A 22,364-nucleotide genomic window follows, 5' to 3' on the forward strand; every position below is an offset into this window, starting at 1 on the left:
CGTGATTGATGTTTGCTGTTAGTAGTCGAGATCCTCTACGGTTTGGGTGGAGTCCGTCAGCTTGAAAACGGTCTGCACAGTTCCAGAACACATTGAAGTTATCGATAAATCTCAGTTTGTGTGTCAGACAGACAGATGCCAACCATGTGTTGAAAGATAGTAGTCGACTGAAGGCTTCTTTTCCTCTGCGAAAGCATGCAATCGGTCCACTGATGAATACATCTTGATATCTGTTGAGTGTGTTCAGTAGCTGGGTGAAATGTTTTTTAAGTATCTCAGTGCCAGTTTTCTTGTGTAGGATATCAAACGAGCCAGTGTGGATGATAATCTTAGGGTTGTTTGGTTTATTGTTGAGGATTGTTTGTACCTCTGAGGACAGTTCCTCGACAGATGTATTGCTAAAACAAATATTTTCTGTCTTTGCCAGTTTAACATGTGCTGTCATGGCATCTCCAATCAAGATAGTGGCCATATGTGGTGTTGTGTTTGCATTTCTAACGTTTGCCTTATCAGTAGCTGCGGGGCCAGTTCTTATCTTATTTGGGTTAGCAATGATAGGACCTTGGGCTAGACCAAGGTTAGACACTGCGTTAGTGCTAGCAGTAGATTCTATAGTGCTAGCAGTGTTAGCTCCTCTAAGTGTTGATGGGCTGTGGGTAGTCTTAGCATACCTTGGATCTTGATAATCCTGTGATATTGTTGTCTGATTAGGCTTGATAGGGGGTCGAACAGCGCCCCGAGTGGTCCGAGAGGGGCTTGGAGTGAAATGGGTGACTCCCGGTCGCAGCAGACGATGATGTGTTGGATTTGCATGTGTGTAGTAGCTACCATCATGGTGTGTCGGCGATCTTGGCCCTTCATGTTTGTTTGCTGCGTGGCTAGCACTCCTGTGCCTCTTCGCCTTGGATTCCACACACAAGGGAGAGTTCCCAGTGGTTCGAATCTGTTTCTGAGTGTGACAGGAGGAGAGGTGATGCGGGAAGAGTTTCTGCCTCGCTTTTTTTGCTGTTTATCCTTGGTGCCAGTCCCATCTCCAATGAAGGTAGAAGCGGCGCTAGGCCTCTTTGGTTTAGCGCCGAGAGCAGGCCATGACTCATCCGGTCCAACGGCCGGTGGAGAGAAAGCTGGTTCCAAGGGTGGCTCATTGGCCAGTAGCTTAGCCTCCGGGCTAGGTAGCATGGAATCTATAAAGTCTTCGGTCTCTCTGATATCTAAGAGGGTTCTGACTCTTAGCTCCAGTTCGACTATCCTCTGAGTAAGTTGTTTGCAGTCGTTGCAAGCCATAGTTCTACAGGGAACAAGCTTTAGCTTGCTTGCCTGTGGTCAGTCTGGGAGAGCAGCCCAAAATACTTCTGTTCTCCTTGGGCTTCAGTCCTCTCAGGTTGTTCCTTTTTGTGGTTGTAGTCGATCCACTTTGCCCCTATCCGAAGTATTTGATTTTGAGTAATATCATCCAAAACTGTCCAAATGATTGAAACTTCAGAGCATTTCTCCGTGAATAACTAGACAATGCGATAAAGCCAAGCAGGGAAGCAAGCAGGGAAGGTCAGGGGGAGGAGAGGGAAAGAAAATGCGACTGCCTTCGTTGAGAGCCAAATGTGGAAGTCAAGTACCGTCCTACAGGTTCTTGTGAAGATTTAAAACTTTTCAGCCTTCACACAGAGACAAAATGGTTGGGAACAACTGGTTAACTAACTACACCCCCCAACCACTCCCCCCTAAAAACATACCTGACACTTATCTGTAGGGCTGTCATCAACTGACAGATGACTGTGATTGCTAAATACACATAAAAATAAACCTTAATCCAAAATGTTTAGAAAGTTTGTAAAAAACGTATCTATTCTAGGCATTACTGAGCCTACGCAGGTCACGTGAAAAATGATCCAAAGACTCATACCCGGCAGATGAACGAATCATTGATCCAAAGACTCGGTTGTCAGAAGAACGAAACATTGATCCGAAAACACGGTTGGGAGGTGAAAGATTCTTTCATCTGCCGTGTACGAGTCTTTGGATCGTTTTTCACGTGACCTGCATAGGCTCAGTACTGCTAGCTAGAGGAAACAGAAATGATTAGTTCATTTTGCCTCGGTCTTCGGGTACGGGTCTTTGGATCTTTTTTCATGTGACCTGTATAGGCTCAGAAGAGGAAATGTAATTGTTTGCCACGATAATTAAATGCTACTGTGAAATTACCATTTTGAATCATACAAACTGTCATGATGTATTATTTGAGTCCAGTAATTGCTTTTAAAATAGTATCTTCTGGTTTACATGCAGGCCTACATGAGAATATGATAAATGTTTGCAGTAGATGTATTTAAGCCAGGGAATTGGTTTAAAAATGTTGATAACCCCCCCCCCCCTCCCCCTCGTTGAAGTGAACGAATGACTCGAAAAAAGATTCGTTCATTTTACTGAACGAGATTCAAAGAACCGAGTCAGTAAAATGATCCGAACTTCCCATCACTAGTATTTAGCTGGTCGGCTCGATGACGCCACGTGAGTAGGGCTCGTGAGACTGCTCACCAAAAGAACAAAGGGGAACCAAGTAACCTCAACTTTCCTAGACTTTTAGCTATGGTACTAATGCTGAAGGCTCGCTGATATCGTTGTCTGTCTTAGAACGTTGTATCTATGCATCGTTGCTAACGTGTGATGGGGTTGTGACGTTAGGCTGGCACTGAGTTCCCTGTGTGCACACAAGGCACTTTTTGCCACAAAAACTTAATTCAAGCCTACACCATCAAACGTAACGTTCATGCGAATACAAGCAACTCACCGGTACCAAGTTTTTTTAGGGGTGGGAAAATAAATAATAATAATAATAAAAATCAAATCAAAATGTTTTTGTATAGCCCTTTTTACACGCAAGCATGTCACAGAGGGCTTCACATACGCCCATAGAACTGCCCCTCAACCAACCTAAACCCTCAAGGAAGACGGAAAAACTCCCAGAAAAACTCACTGCAGGAGAAAAAATGGAAGAAACCTTGGGAGGAGCAATTCAGTGAGGGATCCCCTCCTCCAGAGACGGTTGGTGAAAGAGAGGAGCAGAACACAGGCTTAACATAGTCATACAGCAAGGAAGTGTCAATGGGTTTTGAAACATCAAAATCCATTGTTCAACTTGGTAGATGTAGGAAGGGACCGGGAAACTCGCTGTTGCCCGTCATGGAGACTGGTATCTGGTTGGCGACCTGGTCCAGCGTTGGCAAACCGACGACCAGGCAGGTGCTGACAGCTCAAACCCCCCACACCACAGGGGATGTGTGGAGGGGGGACAGACCCCCTCCCCACCGGTCAAGTGTGGACTAGTGCAGCAAAAAAAGGGTATTTGATGCAGCCCTAGACACTAAGACAGCGCCATCCCCCCTCAGTTGGAACATGACATCTGTTCCAGGGGAAAGAACTCTAAAATAAGTTATATTTATAGAATAAGGGTGAGAATGCCCCGTCCCCCGTTGTCACCAACTAGTAACGGAAACTATAACAATAACAATATACAGTAACAGGTTTACTTTATTTGTAAAATCTAGATGGGACAACGTGAACATATAGAAGCTTTAATTGCAATTTAAAAGTTACATGTGATACACACAGACAAACACACACCCCAGGTTTACATAGAAAGTACATACACACATATTTGGGTGTGCTCAAGCCTTCGGCGAGAGCACAACCTTTGTTCTCTCACATATATATTTATTTATTTATTTATTATTGTTTATTTTCGCCCCCCTAAGGATCAGTCAATATTTGGACTACATACACAACGGCGGTGTCAAAAGGTTCGTCTTGGTAGCGATTGCGTTGGTTGTATTTTTATTTACGTTCCGTTGCATGGTTTAAGTAGAAATTGCGTTTTTGTGGTGAAAAGTGAAGCTAACGGTGGCTAATTTGCTAGCCACAGTCACTGACGTTACTAACGTCACTACGTCACTAACGTCACGAAAACACACGTGACTACCTGTAGCAGAACATTCGTTTCACGTCTGTTAACATGGGGGATAGCTAGGCTAACTATAGCTTTACTGCAAGGCAGCTGCAGGAACGCCACAAGCAAAGAGGCCAGGGTGATAACTATTTACTCATTTTACTTTGTGATGTGAAACACAATTATGAAATGTAATGTACAATATTAGCTGATATTATTAAGGAAGGGGCCCACATCTACTTTTGGAAACGGTAGTCTACTATTTCACTGAAGCATTAGCATCATGACATTAGCCTCTGTTGCCCGGGCAACACATACTACAGTGGTCTATGATGCATCTGTTTTCAAAATTTAAAATAAACATTCCTCACAAATACATTTTCGTTGTAGGATTTATTATGACATTACATTACAAGTAAACGATTTGTGGGTGAAATTATCATTACCTGTGGTTTCAAACCAGTGTAGCTCACTGCAACGCTGTAGCCTACGCGAGACACTACAAAAACATCTACACAACATGTTCGGCACTCCCCTTACTTAAATCAAAAGTCTAACTACTAACCTGAACTTCATTGCCACAGCCTAAACTTTGTCAATCTGTTCATGAAAATAATTAATTTCAGCCTAAACCGTACAACGGAACGTTAAATCCAATTCAACCAACACAATCGCTACCAAGACAAACACAGCAGTAGTCTAGTACTGTACTGTAGTAGTAGAATTTACCGGGGCAGCTTCTCCACACAGGGCTATATCGCATTTTGCGTTGTTACTGACAATGATCGCTACCAGTGAGCTTTTTATGAATGAGCGATTTTCCACTAAATAAATGTCAAGCTTATTTACGTTTTTGGGGGCATATTATCAGTTAGCAGATGGTACTGTTTGAATCGCGATTCCATCTTCTACTGCCGGTAACGTCGTAGAATAATCTTCAAAGGGGGTTCTTTATTAATGAATGAATGCAATATGAGTAGGCTAAATGCCTGAAAATATCACGAGAAGGGAAAACTTAAAAGGACATTTAAGTCATAGAGATTAGGTCCATTTTTACACCGGTCTGCCAAATTTATTCGTTTTGATTCAGCTATGAGGCTACCTCTTGCAGGGGAAATGAGAAGACATCATATTTAATTCTACACTTCACTCGTATTTTCAGTTGTAAATGAGCAGCACCAAAAAAATGCTTTTAAATCTATGTAATGTTTATAAATAATAAGTATGCATTTTAATATAAAATATACAGATATCAGTTGTAAAAATGTCATTCAAAAACGGACCCCTGTGCAACCGACGCAAGCAAGCACACCCTACAATTTCCCCAGAAATTGTACCCTCTCTAGTTATCTTTAGCAGTCATAAAATTGACTGAACAAGAACGTTTTTAACCTAATTTTGAATGTCTAAACAGTATCAGCCTCCTTAATTGAGACAGGTAATTGTTACAAAGAGGTGCTCTATATGAGAACGCCCTGTCTCCAGCAGTTTTTTTCTTAATTTTGGGAAACTCATATATAAATATATATAAGAGAGAGCAATGGTTGTGCTCACCGAAGGCTTGAGCACATCCAATTATATATATTGTATTAGGCTACAGTGTCATTTTTATACATTTTTGGTCGGTGGTGTGCCTAAGATTTTTTTTTTATATCCGCAGATATATATATATTGGGCTTGGCTCCAACCGTTGTCTGAATGGCATACTTGTGCAAGGGAGCCTTTGCAACATCTGCAAATAGAAAAGCGAATTGCAGCCTTGAAAGGCAGGGAAAAAATGGCTGGAGGCAGCAATTGAACAGAAAGCTTAGCTTTTACTGTTGTGATTGTGAAAAAAAGAAATACTGGGTGATAAACACACATATCTAGGATATATGGAAGCAAATTGTGACCAAAATTAAAATTAAAATGCATTTGCAGAAATGCTTTTTCATTTTAAGAATGTGTATGCATTATTTGACTCATAAATGAAATTAGTAATCAATCATCCTATTTGCATTTAAATTTTCTTCTTCAAGAGTGCTCAATCTTTCACTTAATTAAAATGAAATAGACATTTGAGATTTAATTTTCAAAACATGCCCCAGCAAATAGATACCAAAATTCAATTTGAAATGTAAAATTAGAAAATTAAAATGCATTTGCAGAAATGCAAAATGAACATACCAAAATTCAATTTGAAATGTAAAATTAGAAAATTAAAATGCATTTGCAGAAATGCAAAATGAACGAAAAAGCATTCTGAGCGGCGCAGCAGAGTGACGTCAGTAGCCGCTCTTCTTCAGCTCCCTGCTGACCGAGCTACCCATCTTGTTCGGTAGGGGGCGGTGTGCACATCTGCATTCAGGGGCGTAGCCACGTGGTGGCCAAGGGGGTCCACGGCCACCATTGGTCAGAGAATGCCCCCCCTGCTGCTCTGAGTGATGCAGTGTGTGAGTTTTAAAATAGTAGTTTTTGACAATCAAGTGCCACCCCAAATAAAAGACTGGCCAGAGCTGGCCCCCCCAGAAATAATGTCCTGGCTACGCCCCTGTCTGCATTGCATTACATTGCAAATGTGCCGGGAAATTGATTGAATTGCCGGGTCTTTAGAGCAGCGTTCCCCAACCGGTACCGGTCCGCGGACTGGGTGTACTGGGTCATTTTGTACTGGGCCGCACAAAAAAGAATTAATAACATTATTTCCTTTTAATTGATTATCAGAGTCTGAAAGACGTTTTATTCTGAAAAATGACCGAATTCTCTCCTTCTCCGGGCCTTTTCCCCTGAGCAAAAAAGCTCTGCAAAGACGTTTGTTTACTAATTTTTTTGCAAGTTTGTGGGCTTTATTGAGCGGTATCATGCGCGTCTCTTCCTCTTGACACATGACAAGTGATAGTTACCACTCAATGAAGCCTGTTTGAGACAACAACTCTATCGGTGTTTTGGATGAAAGCTATCCTGAGATCGCCACTAAAGCACTGAAAACCCTACTTCCATTTCCAACATCAAGCGGGATTTTCTGCCGTGACAGCAATCAAACAAAATTATGGAATAGGCCTAAACTGGATATAAGGAACGCACTTCGGGTGTCACTGTTGTAGCTTATAGTCTTGTTTACACACAACAGTGGGACTGACACATCGAAAGCTAGCTAGTAACAATATAACGATGGAAAACCAGGCTAAGAAACTTAAAGATGGGGCTGAAAAATTAAGAGACAAAAATACATCACATTCACTAGACATGGTTTTGTCAATTGAAAAAACGGCTATGTTTATTTTACATAAAACTCCAAAAACTATTTTTCGCTCAAATCAGCTAAACTATTTTTCTCGCGCGCTCCGCGCACTCGCATTAGGTGTGGAAGTCACTAACTAGGATCACATCAAACCCAGAATGTGCATGAATTAGCAGCGCAGCTGTCCAGGGCCTATCTTTCCTCCCAGTCCGTCCCTGCCGGTCCGTGAAAATATGTCTTACATGAAAGCGGTCCGTGGCGCAAAAAAGGTTGGGGACCGCTGCTTTAGAGGACGCATCACAGATCATGGCGCTCCCTCAAATTGTGCAAACACTGTTAGAATTAGCTGAGCAGGTAGAGTCTAATAATATATGAGTCTGATGCCCGTGACCGAGTAGTACAAGTCATAGAGAGCTTGGCTGCATACTCTGCCATCACAGATTTACACATTAATAGTAGCTCTGCCACTGTTTTAGTCATTGTTTATTTATTATTAGTGTATTTTTGAAGTCATATTTTACCGAGGTAGAAGTGAGCCAAACGTGATTAACGGTTAGAAGTAGTGAGAGTCATGAGCTGGAACTTAAGATGCTCCACGTCCAGTTCGAGCCTAGTTCTCACTGCTGAATTTACGAGAGATTACCTTTTAACACGAGAAGCGGCAAGCGGAGCAAAGGCACGGTCTTAAAATGAACATGCGTTCGTCAATCTGTCATTCATATCAGTGTTGTTAGTCAGTGATTATTTCATTAGAATGTCTATTGCCCTTCAATCATTCAGCAAAATGTAATTTATTTTAAAGGATGTTACACGAGTTGCAGGTTAGACTGCAGTTGCTCTATAAATGTGTAGCCTGACATTATCAACATTTTAATATTGTCGGATGACAATGATGTCAAATGTCAGAAGTAGTGTAGCGACCCGTTAAAGCATACGTGTCAAACTCAAGGCCCGTGGGTCATATCCGGAACGGCGTACAATTATATCCGTCCCACAAGATCATTTTACACATATTTTTTTAATGGCCCGGCCCTCTCCTGCCACCCTCAAGCACTGCGCTAACCAGCTGTCTCCGGTGTTCATCTACATCTTTAACACCTCCCTGGAGACATGCCATGTGCCAGTCTCAAGTCCTCCACCATCATCCCTGTGCCCAAAAAGCCAAGGCCAACAGGACTCAATGACTACAGACCCGTCGCCCTGACCTCTGTGGTAATGAAGTCTTTTGAGCGCCTTGTGCTGGCACACCTCAAAGCCATCACAGACCCTTTCCTGGACCCACTGCAGTTTGCCTACAGAGCCAACAGATCTGTGGATGACGCCGTTAACATGGCCCTCCACTTCACCCTACAGCACCTGGACTCCCCAGCATCCTATGCCAGGATCCTGTTTGTGGACTTCAGCTCTGCCTTCAACACCATCATCCCTGCCCTGCTTCAGGACAAGCTCTCCCAGCTGAACGTGCCTGACTCCACCTGCAGATGGATCACAGACTTCCTGTCTGACAGGAAGCAGTGCGTTAAGCTGGGAACACAAGTCTCTGACTCCCGGTCCATCAGCACCGGATCTCCTCAGGGCTGCGTCCTTTCCCCTCTGCTCTTCTCCCTGTACACCAACAGCTGCACCTCCAGTCATCCGTCTGTCAAACTTCTGAAGTTTGCGGACGACACCACCCTCATTGGGCTCATCTCTGACGGGGATGAGTCTGACTATAGGTGGGAAGCTGACAACCTGGTGACCTGGTGTAGCCAGAACAACTTGGAGCTCAATGCTCTTAAGACAGTGGAGATGGTTGTGGACTTCAGGAAGAATACAGCCCCACTCACCCCCATCAACCTGTGCGACTCCCCAGTCAACACTGTGGAGTCCTTCCGCTTCCTGGGCACCATCCTCTCCCAGGACCTCAAGTGGGAACTGAACATTAGCTCCCTCACCAAAAAAGCACAACAGAGGATGTACTTCCTACAGCAGCTGAAGAAATTCAACCTCCCAAAGACAATGATGGTGCACTTCTACACAGCCATCATTGAGTCCATCCTCACCTCTTCCATCACCGTCTGGTACGCTGCTGCCACTGCCAAGGACAAGAGCAGACTGCAGCGTATCATCCGCACTGCTGAGAAGGTGATCGGCTGCAATCTGCCTACCCTCGAGGACCTGCACACCTCGAGGACCCTGAGGCGTTCGAGGAAGATCGTGGCCGACCCCTCCCACCCTGGTCACTCCCTGTTCTAGCTACTCCCCTCCGCATCATTAGAGTAATATTTTAATTTGACTGTGGCTGATCCAAACAACTACACAATATCAATGAAAAAAAAAAATCCTAAATTGCATTACGGATGTATGGGGCTAGAATATTTTGACCATAGACCTAGGGCCGTAATCATAATATATGTTATATATATTATAATATTAAAATCTGGTCAAAATGTACCCCCAACATATTGATAGAAAAATATAAATAAAATATAAATGTGCTACGCTACGACAGGCAACCACGCACGCTGTCCGAAATTATCATGTAATCATATTTATAAACGTAAAAAGTTTTGAAGGGGGGACCCTCAGACTCCCCAGCAGATTTCGTCCCCCCCAATGCTGACTCCATGGCTACGGCCTACTGTGTGTCAGGTGTCCTGTTTTGTTTTCGATCAAGTCATTCATTCAAAAAAATCTTAAGACTGCCTTTTCAATTGCACCTTTCCGTTTACGCAGAGAAACTGCATCTCCAAGGAACAAAGTCCTTGTGGTCGATGCGGTCCATCAGGACCAAAACCTCACGCCATAAGAGGTCTCTTCAACAAGGCCAAGGACTCCCATTGACATTCATTCACTTATTTAACTATTATAAGTCCATCTAATGGCAATTCAGTATGCATAAGCCACTTTATCTCAGTATCCGATTGCACTATGTTGACCATTCACGCTGCTCATTCTATTCTTATTTTTATATATATTTTATTTTATATTTAAATTGTTGTATTCTTAGATTGTTTAGTTCTTAGAAATAGTTAAACTTTTGTACTTTTACTTAATTTAAGATCTGTATATGTTTAGTGTTTTGCACCTCCCTGCCACAGTAAATTCTGTGTTTGTATAACAAACATGGCGAATAAACCTGATTCTGATATGAAGCACCAATAACACACAAACTACAAATCCCATAATGCAGCGCAACAGCTGCCTTATCGAATAGGCTGATGCCTATTCGCCTGATGCACGCTCGCATTAACTGTGGAAGTCACTTTCTAGCATCACATTATTTATTGACAGCGCATGGTCCAAGTATTGCAAAAATGAGAATACTATTTTGGAACTTCTAAGCTAGAAGGTACGATCACTGCTTGCTCTCCCGTTTATCCTGCACTCAAATGTTTTCTCCCTGAACAATGAATTGGACTGTGGCTTGTGTGTTTACATCACTCACACATTGGTTTTGTCTATAAGTTACTGTAGGTTTATCGACTCATTTTAGTCCCATTATGTTATTTGAAATTTTGTAATTTTAGGCTGCCTTAGAACATCTGGCTGGCGACAGCAGATGAAAATTAGCCTCTCTGGCTAACTCTCGCTCACTTACACAGTTTTGCTGTTGATTGGTGTGCATTGTCCCTGCAAAATAAATGAATTAAAAAAACTGAAATGGCGCTAAAACTCTATGATAGTTTCTAATTAGACTACTGCTCATCGCTGGTGGAGGTATGACTGTCATGTTCACAATTTTAGTCTCTTGGAATTAAATCAAAGCCTACATTTAGTACTCGAGCAATTGCATCAAAGTTTGTTTTCATCTAACCAAAACTGCAAAGAGGGAACACACCCTTAGATGCAGACAATTTTATTTACCATTGGAATTTACAACTGTTTTGTGTATGCTTCATTTCCCCCAGTACAGCAACATGGTTCTGGAGGAATGCTGTTTCGTTTGAAACATTCATGTAAAATCACCAGTATGAAAATGGACAATCTACGTGTGTAAGGCTAATTAGTGGATACTCTGAGATTAGTTTGAGATCAGTAGGTCACATGACCAAGGAGCTATTGAAATTAAAATGTTTGAAAGATTTGTGTAAAATCACCTGATACACAAAAATACAAAGCCCTGCTCGCTTTTAACCATTTATGGCAGGTAATGGTGCCCATATACACACATAATGTATGACCCAATGCCCTTTGCTGAAGTGCTTTGGGTAAAAATCAAAAAATGTAATTATAGCCTACATTTAGTCTTGGTTTGCTAACAGAGCAATCACATTAAAGTTTGTTTGCATCGAAAACAAACCTGTCAAGTGTGAACTTTAGATGTGAACCTTAGATGCAGACTATTTTATTTGTGAGAATGCTGTTAACCCTTGTGTTATCTTCGGGTCATTCTGACCCATCAGTCATTGTGACCCACCGTCGTATTGCGACAGATTTACCGCATACAAAGACAAAGTGAAGCATTTTCTTTTAACCGTTGGGCTGTCTCAGACCCCCCACATTGCAAAGGTTAAAAGAAAATTATTTTAATTTGTTTTTGTATTGGGTAAAATTGGGTAAACACAACGATGGTTCGTTATGAACCTTTGGGTCATGTGACCCGAAGGCAGCACGAGGGTTAAGCATTCTCACTATTGCTTTTCAACTTCTCAGTTCTTCCGCCGTTTTTTGGCCTTTAACTCGTTCTGCGTACTTTAACCGATTCCTACAACTTTTGTATCAAAACGTTCAGCTCCTTCAGGAGATGATGGCTATGACTTTTGGTATTTCTCACTTTTATACTTTTTAAGACATTAAGGTTTTTGTGCAAATTATTCTCCCATTAAAAGTAATGGTAAATCCTTTCAAATCATTAAAAAGCTTCCTCCTCTTTCAAACGTAACTACTTCAGCTTACTTTCAGCTAGAGACACCATTCAACCTTTAAAATGTTCACAAGACATTCAACTATTCCCAAATGATTCAGCTTTTTCAAATGTTCAGCCAATTTTGAATTATGACAGTTTGAAATACATTAAAATGTTTGCTCCTTCTTGATTTTTATGAATGAGCAGCTCTTTTTCTGATATTCAACTAATTTGTCAAACAAATTCCTCTAACGTTCATATAGTTTAACTTACAGAAACAAGTTATACCTTAACCCTTGTGCTGCCTTCGGGTCACATGACCCAAAGGTTCATAACGAACCATCGTTGTGTTTACCCAATTTTACCCAATACAAAAACAAATAAAAATAATTTTATTTTAACCTTCGCAATGTGGGGGGTCTGACGCATGCTTACAAAAATACAAAATTGCTTTACTTTGTTTTTGTATGCGGTAAAGTTGTCGCAATACGACGGTGGGTCACAACGACTGAGGGTCAGAATGACCCGAAGATAACACAAGGGTTAAAATGTAGGAAAAATTGTCCTCTTTCAGCCAATGTAACTACTAAAGAGCTCACATTTACAGATTTTCAGCTATGAGCCTTAAAGCGAGAGCAGCCTTTCAAATTCTCTCACTAACTTCAATGGAGAGGTGAGTAAAATCAGTCAGAGAAAGCAAGAAGGAACAAGATTTTGAAACTGCCGATAGAGTCGTATTTCTGACCGCACAGACATATAAAGGACATCTCTGGTTTCGGCAGAGTCTTGGGTCTCGGAAAATATCCTTATATTTTGGATTGGACGTATAGTTTTGCGTCTAGGTCAACTTGTTTGAGGTGTGGATGCTAGGTAAATGTTCGTTTTTCTCTCTGCCTAGCTCGTTAGCTATCACAGCTGCGCCCATCACCGTGGCAACCAAACAAACAAGCACCAGGAAAGCAAAAGGAACACGTTTTTGAAACTGCAGGTAGAGTCGTATTTCTGACTGCACAGACATATAAAGAATATCTCTGGTTTCGGCAGAGTCTTGGGTCTCGGAAAATATCCTTATATTTTGGATTGGACGTACAGTTTTGCGTCTAGGTTATCTTGTTTGAGGTGTGGATTCTAGCTACATTTCTCTTATTCTCTGCCCTCAGCGCGTTAGCAATCATAGCTGCACCATCACCGTAACGACAGACACGCACCACTCAGTCTCTCACACAGGTGATTGGTACGTTTACTTGACCATGAGAAACACGATTACTAGCAATTGTCGGTTTATGCCAATAATACGATTACTCCGTTTACATGTGTAATTAGTTATGCGATTACTCAATAAACACGTCTACATGATTCTTTTTTATTAATCGTTGTATGCTCCACGGACAAAACTTGCACCATCATCCTTCTGCAACAAAGTGTCGCCGTGTCTTCCTGTATCGGCCCTACTGCTGTATGTTTCATTCCATCAACACATTGAATCCAACTAAGAAAGCCGAGTAAACGCATAGGCTACATCTGCTACTGCTAATACTATCCCAACTATAATTTAATCTGTTAAAACGATAATATTCTTGTTACGACTAGCTAGCCTACTTCTTCTTCTGTTTAACAGTTCAGCTTTCAGCTTCTCCCACATTGTAGGCTATTTTAGCTCTTAGCTTTGTTATGATGATGCAGTTCAGCTTCCACACTGCCTCTTTTGTGTGACTCACACATTTTTGAAATTCATTTCAGCTTGCGGGTATTTTCTCATTTCTCACTTTTATACTTTTTAAAATATTAAGGTTTTTGTGCAAATTATTCTCCCTTTAAAAGTAATGGTAAATCCTTTCAAATCATTGTTGGAATGCTGCTCCAGCCCCTTTCAAAAATACCTTTCGGTTGCTTTGAAGCTTCAGCTTATAACTTTCTACTAAATTTTCACTATTTTCAGCTTTTTTAGCATGGTCAGCTATCTCCATTCAGGTTTTCAGCATTCTCACTGCTGTTTCGCAGGAACAGCCTTTTCTAGTTACCACTGGAATTTACAACTGTCCTGTGTAGGCTACATTTCCCCCAGAGCAAATGTTAACCCTTGTGTTATCTTCGGGTCATTCTGACCCATCAGTCATTGTGACCCACCGTCGTATTGCGACAACTTTACCGCATACAAAAACAAAGTGAAGCATTTTCTTTTAACCGTTGGGCTGTCTCAGACCCCCCACATTGCAAAGGTTAAAAGAAAATTATTTTAATTTGTTTTTGTATTGGGTAAAATTGGGTAAACACAATGATGGTTCATTATGAACCTTTGGGTCATGTGACCCGAAGGCAGCACAAGGGTTAAGGAGGCACTCTGTCTAGCATGTCTAGGGCCATCAGCGAATAGCTATACTCCGCCCCCACCTCGGATACTAAAACGACATCTCTGTTATGCTATTTCACGTATACAGACTGCTAGTCAGATTCTCCAAACTGGTTTTGACGCAGCTAGCAGCTGTAGCCTACTACCCAATGAGGATTTTTCTTCATTATGAGTATGAATAGTGACACATTTCAAAAAGTATATAATCCATATTGGATACTTGATTCAGCCAAGTACTTGGCTCAACACACAACAATAATTCACATGAAAGAGTTTTCACTGTAGATTGAACCAATTTACATTCTAATATCTGTATATGTGATTTAACAGAAATACTACAGTGAGGGAAAAAAATATTTGATCCTCTGCTGATTTTGTACATTTGCCCACTGACAAAGAAATGATCAGTCTATACTTTTAATGGTAGGTTTATTTGAACAGTGAGAAACAGAATAACAACACAAACATCCAGAAAAACACATCAAAATAGATAGAAATTGATTTGCATTTTAATGAGTGAAATAAGTATTTGACCCCTCTGAAAAACATGAATTAGTACTTGATGGCAAAACCCTTGTTGACAATCACAGAGGTCAGATGTTTCTTGTACATTAGTTGGCCACCAGGTTTGCAAAACATGTCAGGAGGGATTCTCTCCCACTCCTCTTTGCAGATCTTCTCCAAGTCATTAAGGTTTCGAGGCTGACGTTTGTCAACTCGAACCTTCAGCTCTCTTCACAGATATTCTATGGGATTATGGTCTGGAGACTGGCTAGGCCACTCCAGGACCTTAATGTGCTTCTTCTTGAGCCACTCCTTTGTTGCCTTGGCTGTGTGTTTTGGGTCATTGTCATGCTAAAATACCCATCCATGACCTATTTTCAATGCCCTGGCTGAGGGAAGGAGGTTCTCACTCAAGATTTGACGGTACATGGCCCCGTCCATCATCCCTTTGATGCGATGAAGTTGTCCTGTCCCCATAGCAGAACCCCCCCCCCCCCCCCCCCCCCAAATCATAATTTTTTCACCTCTGTGTTTGACGGTGGGGATTGTGTTCTTGGAGTCATAGGCAGCATTCCTCCTCCAAACACGGCGAGTTGAGTTGATGCCAAAGAGTTCCATTTTGGTCTCATCTGACCACAACACTTTCAAAATTTGAGGTAACTTAAGCTGTGATGTGCCATAGTTGTTACGGCAGGGCTCAAGACTGCAACCAAATGGTCGCATTTTGCGACCAGTTTTTGAGACAGTGCAAGCATTTTTTACAAGCATTCGCGCATGTGCGACATACAAATTTGGAAATTATTGGGTGTGCACAACGTCAGCACACATTAGCAACGACGCATAGATACGACGTTCTAGTAAAACAGCGATATCAGCGAGCCCTCAGCATTAGTACCGTAGCTAAAAGTCTTGGAAAGTTTAGGCTATTTTTCGCTAGGTTCCTACGAACATGTCTTAATCTTCCAGACAAGTGGGTTCCCCTTCGTTCTTTTGGTGAGCAGTTTCACAAGCCCTTCTTACCTGGCGTCATGGAGCCGAGCAGCTAAATACTTATTTAGCACTAGCGTTGCTACTGTATCCCTGCCTGTGTTTGCGCTGTTGCGTTATACTCAGCAAGTATTGTGTCATGGTGTCGGAGGACTGATCGAAAAGCGCATCATACATTTAAGTCATTTAGCTAAGACTTGTATGTACAGTACGTAATGTCACATTAAATAATATATTTAAGACGGGGGAGGTGGAGGGTGGCGCACTTGATAGCATGGACAAACTACACAGGGAGAGAATTGTATTTAAAGGCACGGGATCATGTGACAGCGTTAATTGATAGACAGGAGCGCTAATCGAACTGAACCCAGATGACAGCCCAACATAGGAACAGAGGAAAGTAGAGCGTTCTTAGCGGGGGGAGTGAGTATTGTACATTATCGAGTATGCCCAAGTGCAGGGATCGGTCTTGCCTGACTGAACTTGCACTAAGCTTCATTTGTAAAAATGTCAGTAAAAAAAGCGGACCCACCGACGCAAGCACACCCCACAATTTCCCCAGAAAATGTACCAGGGGCGATTCTAGGATCAGACCTTTAAGGGTGCTCAGTGTAACGGAGTGAGAACCGTGAATCTCACTCCTCAGGTATGTAAGAGGCCACCCACGTCAAAGAAGAGCTAAAAGAAAAGCTAGCTTTTCTTTGGCGTAGTTGGTCGCGCTTGGAAAATCGGAGGCCGAACGTTCGAATCCCGTGAGTGGCGAACTACCTTGTCAGACGGAGCGTGGCTACGGCTCTTACAGACCCGTCACATAAGCCCCCATTGAGAATGTGATATTTTTTGTGTTGAATGGAGTGAAATACAATATTGTGAACACACTGCCAGTGAGCGACCCGAGTCTGACTCTGGCTAACGTCAAAACAATGCAGCCTAGTACCAGGGGACGCAGTCTCACTCAGATTGCAAGTTTTACACAAATCACACCAAAAATAGTACCACCTGGCTAAATGCAGAATTCCCATATCTCTTGAAACTCCCATATCTCCTGAATTTTACCCTCTCTAGTTACATTATTAATTGCATTGCAGGTTAATATAAGGTGTGCCCCTAAATTTTCTGCTTGCGCTCCTAACATTTTCAGTCAGGGGCTACTGTGCTCCTAGTAAAAAAAGTTAATCTGGAGCCCTGTACGGGGGTGGTGGTGGTGGACCCAAGCGCTCAACACAAACTCAGGAAACAGTGAGGTATAGTCCAGAAAGGTTTAATGCATGGGTTACTGCAGAGTGGAGTGGGCAGTGACAAACAGAGGGGTCAGGCAGGGTTGGCTGTGCAGGCGTTAGGCAGGGTGGAAAGGCTGGCTAGTGATCCTGGAGGCACAGGTAAAACAAAGTTAGCGAAACTAATGATACAATAACAAAATACGTCTAACTGACTGTATTCAGTATTCAACCGAGAGCATTGACTACCAAGGTACGCAAAACTATAATCCGGTGAGGAATGACGTGAAAACCAGGGTTGATATAGTGCAGGGCTGATGAGTTGATGGGAGACAGGTGTGGAGACTGAGGCAGTGTATATGGGTTATTGGGACTGGAGGCCATGGCTACACTCACCCCAGTGAGACACAGAAATAAACAAAAAACGCCGCTAGGGAGCAGAGGTAGAGGGCATGACAATAGTGTGTTCATGCTTTTTAACCTGTCCCTGTGTCATTTGTGTGTATAGTAAGTGTGTGTCAGTGTTTGGCCGTTGTGGGTGTCTTTGTGTTTATGTACTCCACCCACACAGTCCAGTGTTGTACTGTGCCCTGCGCCCACAGCTGGCTCAGTACCCGATGCTGAGAGAAGAGATGGAGAGGATTGTTACCCAACACATCAGGGACCGAGAAAGCCGCACCAAGAACCAGGTTGGACACACATACAAATGCAAGCATATAGGGAGTCAGGTGGCAGAGTCAGGTGGCTGAGCGGTGAGGGAATCGGGCTAGTAATCCGAAGGTTGCCAGTTCGATTCCCGGTCATGCCAACTGACGTTGTGTCCTTGGGCAAGGCACTTCCCTGTACTTACTGTAAGTCGCTCTGGTTAAGAGCGTCTGCTAAATGACTAAATGTAAATGTAAATATAGTGTTCCACCACATATACCAATATCACGCTTTTCCAAACCCCAAGGTAATACTACTGATTGACATCGAGCTAGCCTACATGAACACCAACCACGAGGACTTCATTGGTTTTGCTAAGTAAGCGACAACAACCATACCTCACAATTTTGTTAAATAGCATGAATAAACACTGATGTGCAAAATAAATAAATATGTTTTACCAAGTGATTATGTATTGATTTGTATACCAACTTTTGATGTCTCCTTTATTCAGTGCTCAGCAGAGGAGCAGTCAGATGAGCAAAAAGAAACCACCTGGAAATCAGGTACGCAAGCAGTATACAACAAGCAATTCAACTGAACATTAACAAACCATATGAGTCATTACAGACTGGGTTTAGTGCCAAATGAGTCAAAAAGACAACCTAATTTTCCCCATCCTTCTTTTAGGTTGTTTCTCACTGTATTTGTATGCTTTGCTATGTAACCACCCTAGTCTGTCCTCTACGTGTGTGGCTCTACACGCGTAGACAGATAGCTAAACATTTCATAGAATTAAAGAATGAGTAGTCATGAGCAGGGTCGGACTGGCTGTCAGGAGGGTCGGGAGATTTCCCGAAAGGCCGGTCAAACGGCCGAGGCATAATGCATAAAAATGTGATATATATATATTGTATTATTACACGGCTGTTCTTAATGCTGTAGAATGCCCCATTCACTTGAATGGGGCTCCCCAACGTTCTGCGGTCAATTATTTTTCGATAACAGACCGTTGCTATGTATAACTGACCGCTGTCAAGGGAAGTGGCCTGTTTGCTTCGGATTCACGTCTTTCGTAGCACTCCGCAAGTAATCCGGTAACTTTTCAACCCCAGCGTACTCCGTTGCTTTGCGACGTCAGCTGATCCGAAACCTATCGGAATAAAACGTATAGCCTATATACCAGGCAAAAATGGATGAGTTTCCGATTAATTTTAATATTTTTGGAAAGTACGGAGATTTTGACACTTGGTTAAAGGCTGAGTTGTTGCCATCGCCAGTGAAGACAAGACCAAGAGAGGACAGCAGCATAGAAGAGGGCAGTGAAGCGAAGCGGCACAAAGTTTTGGATGACGGCGACATTGACAAAATAGAAGAGTATCGACACGAAATTAACACTAAAAGGAGCACAGTATGGGCCATGTCAGTTTTCAAAGACTGGTTGATGGAAAAAAAAGGCCATTAGACATGCACTATAGTGCCGAAAATCTAAATCAGGTGCTACGCTCTTTTTATCCGTCAGTGCAGAATGGCAAAGGCCAATCATACTCAATTGCAAGCTACATCGCACTTAGGGTAGGGATAGCACATCACTTTTCTACATTTGACATAATGAACTCTGGTAGTTTTAAATCGAGCAACGACGTGTTCAAGTCCGTCATCAAAGACTTGAGAAGAAAAGCCAGCATCACCCCCCGATTTCAGCGACAGACCTAGATCTGCTTATCAATTCCGAGGTGCTGAATGTCAACACAGCTTGCGGACTGGTCAAGAAGGTGTGGTTCAATGTCCAGCTGCATCTAGCAAGACGTGGCAGAGAGGGCAATCGGGACTTAAAGAGGGACTCTTTCAATTTAAACAAAGACGAAAATGGAATCGAGTATATTTCTCTAGCATACAATGCAGAGACAAAAAAACACAAAGATGCCTAAGATCCTTGCAAAGGAAATTACCGTGGCTACATTTTTGTGGAGCCTGAAAATCCAAATTGTCCAGTTGCCAGTTTTAAAAAGTATGTATCTCTTTGCCCACCTAATGCCGATGCATTTTACCTGCACCCTCTAAAAAAGGACCAGCAGCAGCTTAACCAACAGGATGTCTGGTACTCTCGGGAGGCCATGGGACACAATTTCCTTGGACAAATGCTGTCCAAAATCTGCCAGGCAGCGGGCCTGTCCAGGAAGTATGCAAACCATAGTTTGCACAGCACCGCTGTCCAACTGCTGTCCCGGGCTGGTCTGGAGAATCGGGAAATTATGTCTGTGACTGGGCACAGATGTGAGGGCAGTCTGAGGAGCTATTGGACTCCATCCCTGACAGACAGGGAAAAGTGGAGCAGAGTCCTGTCCTCTCATCCCGGCAGCAGCAGATCTGGTGAGTTATAGCTACATAGCATAACATAAACGATTTGAAATTTCAAAATTGTTCTGGCTAACATGCGTTTTTCTGTGTTTTTCCCCCCCAAGAAATCCGGAATGAAGACAGGAATATATCTTTCAATATTCCGAAAGAAGCCCCATTTTCCTTGTCACATTTTACAATTAATGGAAATGTACAGTTCAACATGAATAAATAAAATCTTAGGGTCACACCAGCTCAATACAATTTCAGCAGATGATTGTGCAGCTGTAGAATGTTCAACGTTTTTGAAGATCAACTTCTTTGGCAAGCTATTTCTTTGGTGATCAGATCAATACTACGAATTGTAACAAATAAATTGTAAAAAGACACACTGTGTTAAGTAATTTTTTTGTTTTGGCAAGTAGCCGTGTAATAAGCGGTATAATGTATAGAACGCCGGCCTTCGTCGGGGCTTATTTTCCCGATAATGACCGGTGTTCTATACATTATCCCTTACATAATACACGGTCGTGGAGCGGTCTGCGTTTCAAAGTCCCGGGCCGTTTTTCAGTCCCAGTCCAGACCTGGACATAAGGGGAAGTTTTTTAGCTTTACTTGTTTAGCCTCTCAGAACATACAGAGCACAATTCTTGGGTAGTGTGAACTGAAAAAAATGTTCACAACACAATACTCACACAAAATAAACTGTCATTACATAATCTATTAATATTTACAAGCAAAACTGTCCCTAGGCTTAACAGAGGCAGATTAAGTTTGATAGACAAAAAAACTGAGACATGTTCTCTCCAAATGAATACTCTCCATATAGCAAACTAAAATGGAAGAATACCCTCTGACCCTGTTATTACCATGACAACCAAACAATTAGTCATGTGGACTTAGGGCTGGGCGGTATGATGGTATATACCGTGCGACGATAGAAATGTGTCTACCGGCAGAGATTTGGCTATACCGTTTCAACCGCGGTATACTTTTATACTATATTTTTGTATTACACATGCCAATTAAATGTCTGGTTGTTGTATTGTATATACGCCATCATATAAATCACATTCTTGCGATATTTAGAATTGTAGTTGAACTTTTATTTGATTTTTTATTAGAGAACAAAGGTTGTGCCCTTGCCGAAGGCAAAGCACACCCAACTAGACCGTAGGGTGTGCTTGCTTGCGTCGGTTGCAGAGGGGTCCGTTTTTTAATGCCATTTTTACAACTGATATTTCTGTATATTTTATATAAAAAATGCATAGCCTACTTATTATTTATAAAGATTACATAGATTTAAATGCATAATTTTTTCTGCTCATTCACAACTCAAAATACTAAGAGTGAAGAGTAGAATGAAATAGTTGTCTTCTCATTTCCCCTGCAAGAGGGAATGGTGATCAGCAGCCTCATAGTTGAATCAAAACAAATACATTTGGCAGACCGGTGTAAAAATGGACCTAATCTCTATGACTTAAACGTCATTTTTTCCCTTCTCGGGATATTTTCAGGCATTTAGCCTAAAGAATGCATTCATTCATTAATAAAGAACCCCCTTTGAAGCTTATACTAACAACCACGTTACCGGCAGTAGCTATCTTAGATGGAATCGCATTTCAAATAGTACCATCTGCTTACTGAAAATATGCCCCCAAAAACGTAAATAAGCTTGACATTTATTTAGTGGAAAATCGCTCATTCATAAAAAGCTCACTGGTAGCGATCATTGTCAGTAACAACCAAAATGCAATATAGCCCTGTGTGCTACCCCGGTAAATTGTACTACGTACAGTACAGTACTAGACTACTGCTGTGTTCGTCTTGGTACCGATTGCGTTGGTAGAATTTGATTTAACATTCCGGTTCAGGCTGAATTTAATTATTTTCATGAACAGATTGACAAAGTTTAGGCTGTGGCAATGAAATTCAGGTTAGCCTAGTAGCAGGGCTCTATATCGCATAGTGCTATGTGACCAAAATGTGTACGGGTGCGACTAAATTTTTTCCTAGGTCGCACCGGTGCACCTAACCTCCTCGCATCCGCTGTCTCTCCACAAACGAAGCGTTTGTTATCCTAACAGTGCGTTCACACTGCAGCGTTTTTTAACGCTCTGCATCGCTTGCCTTCCCACAGTACACCACGCTCGGGGGCGTGTTAGACAAGTTAATACAGAGTTGTAGTTCTCTAAGGTCACTGTTGTAGTCATGGCCAAGCGTGCAGATTTGGGTTCATGTACTCACAATATAGATCAAAATACCACTTTTACACAACATTTATGTAAGTGCAAGATTTTACTAGTGCAAGATTACAGTAGAATACATGTTAC

General features: G+C 42.1%; 1 protein-coding gene across 1 annotated transcript in view; it reads left to right on the forward strand.

Annotated features, from left to right (window-relative positions):
* dnm1a (dynamin 1a) overlaps positions 1-22,364 on the forward strand; it is a 286,115-nt gene that overhangs the window by 135,238 nt on the left and 128,513 nt on the right. The window contains exons 11-13 of the mRNA XM_062478483.1: positions 17,649-17,735; positions 17,999-18,069; positions 18,206-18,257. Coding sequence (XP_062334467.1) covers positions 17,649-17,735; positions 17,999-18,069; positions 18,206-18,257 — 210 coding nt within the window. The remainder of the gene's footprint in view (positions 1-17,648; positions 17,736-17,998; positions 18,070-18,205; positions 18,258-22,364) is intronic.

Source organism: Osmerus eperlanus, chromosome 14, assembly GCF_963692335.1.
Source record: "Osmerus eperlanus chromosome 14, fOsmEpe2.1, whole genome shotgun sequence".
NCBI lineage: Eukaryota > Metazoa > Chordata > Actinopteri > Osmeriformes > Osmeridae > Osmerus > Osmerus eperlanus.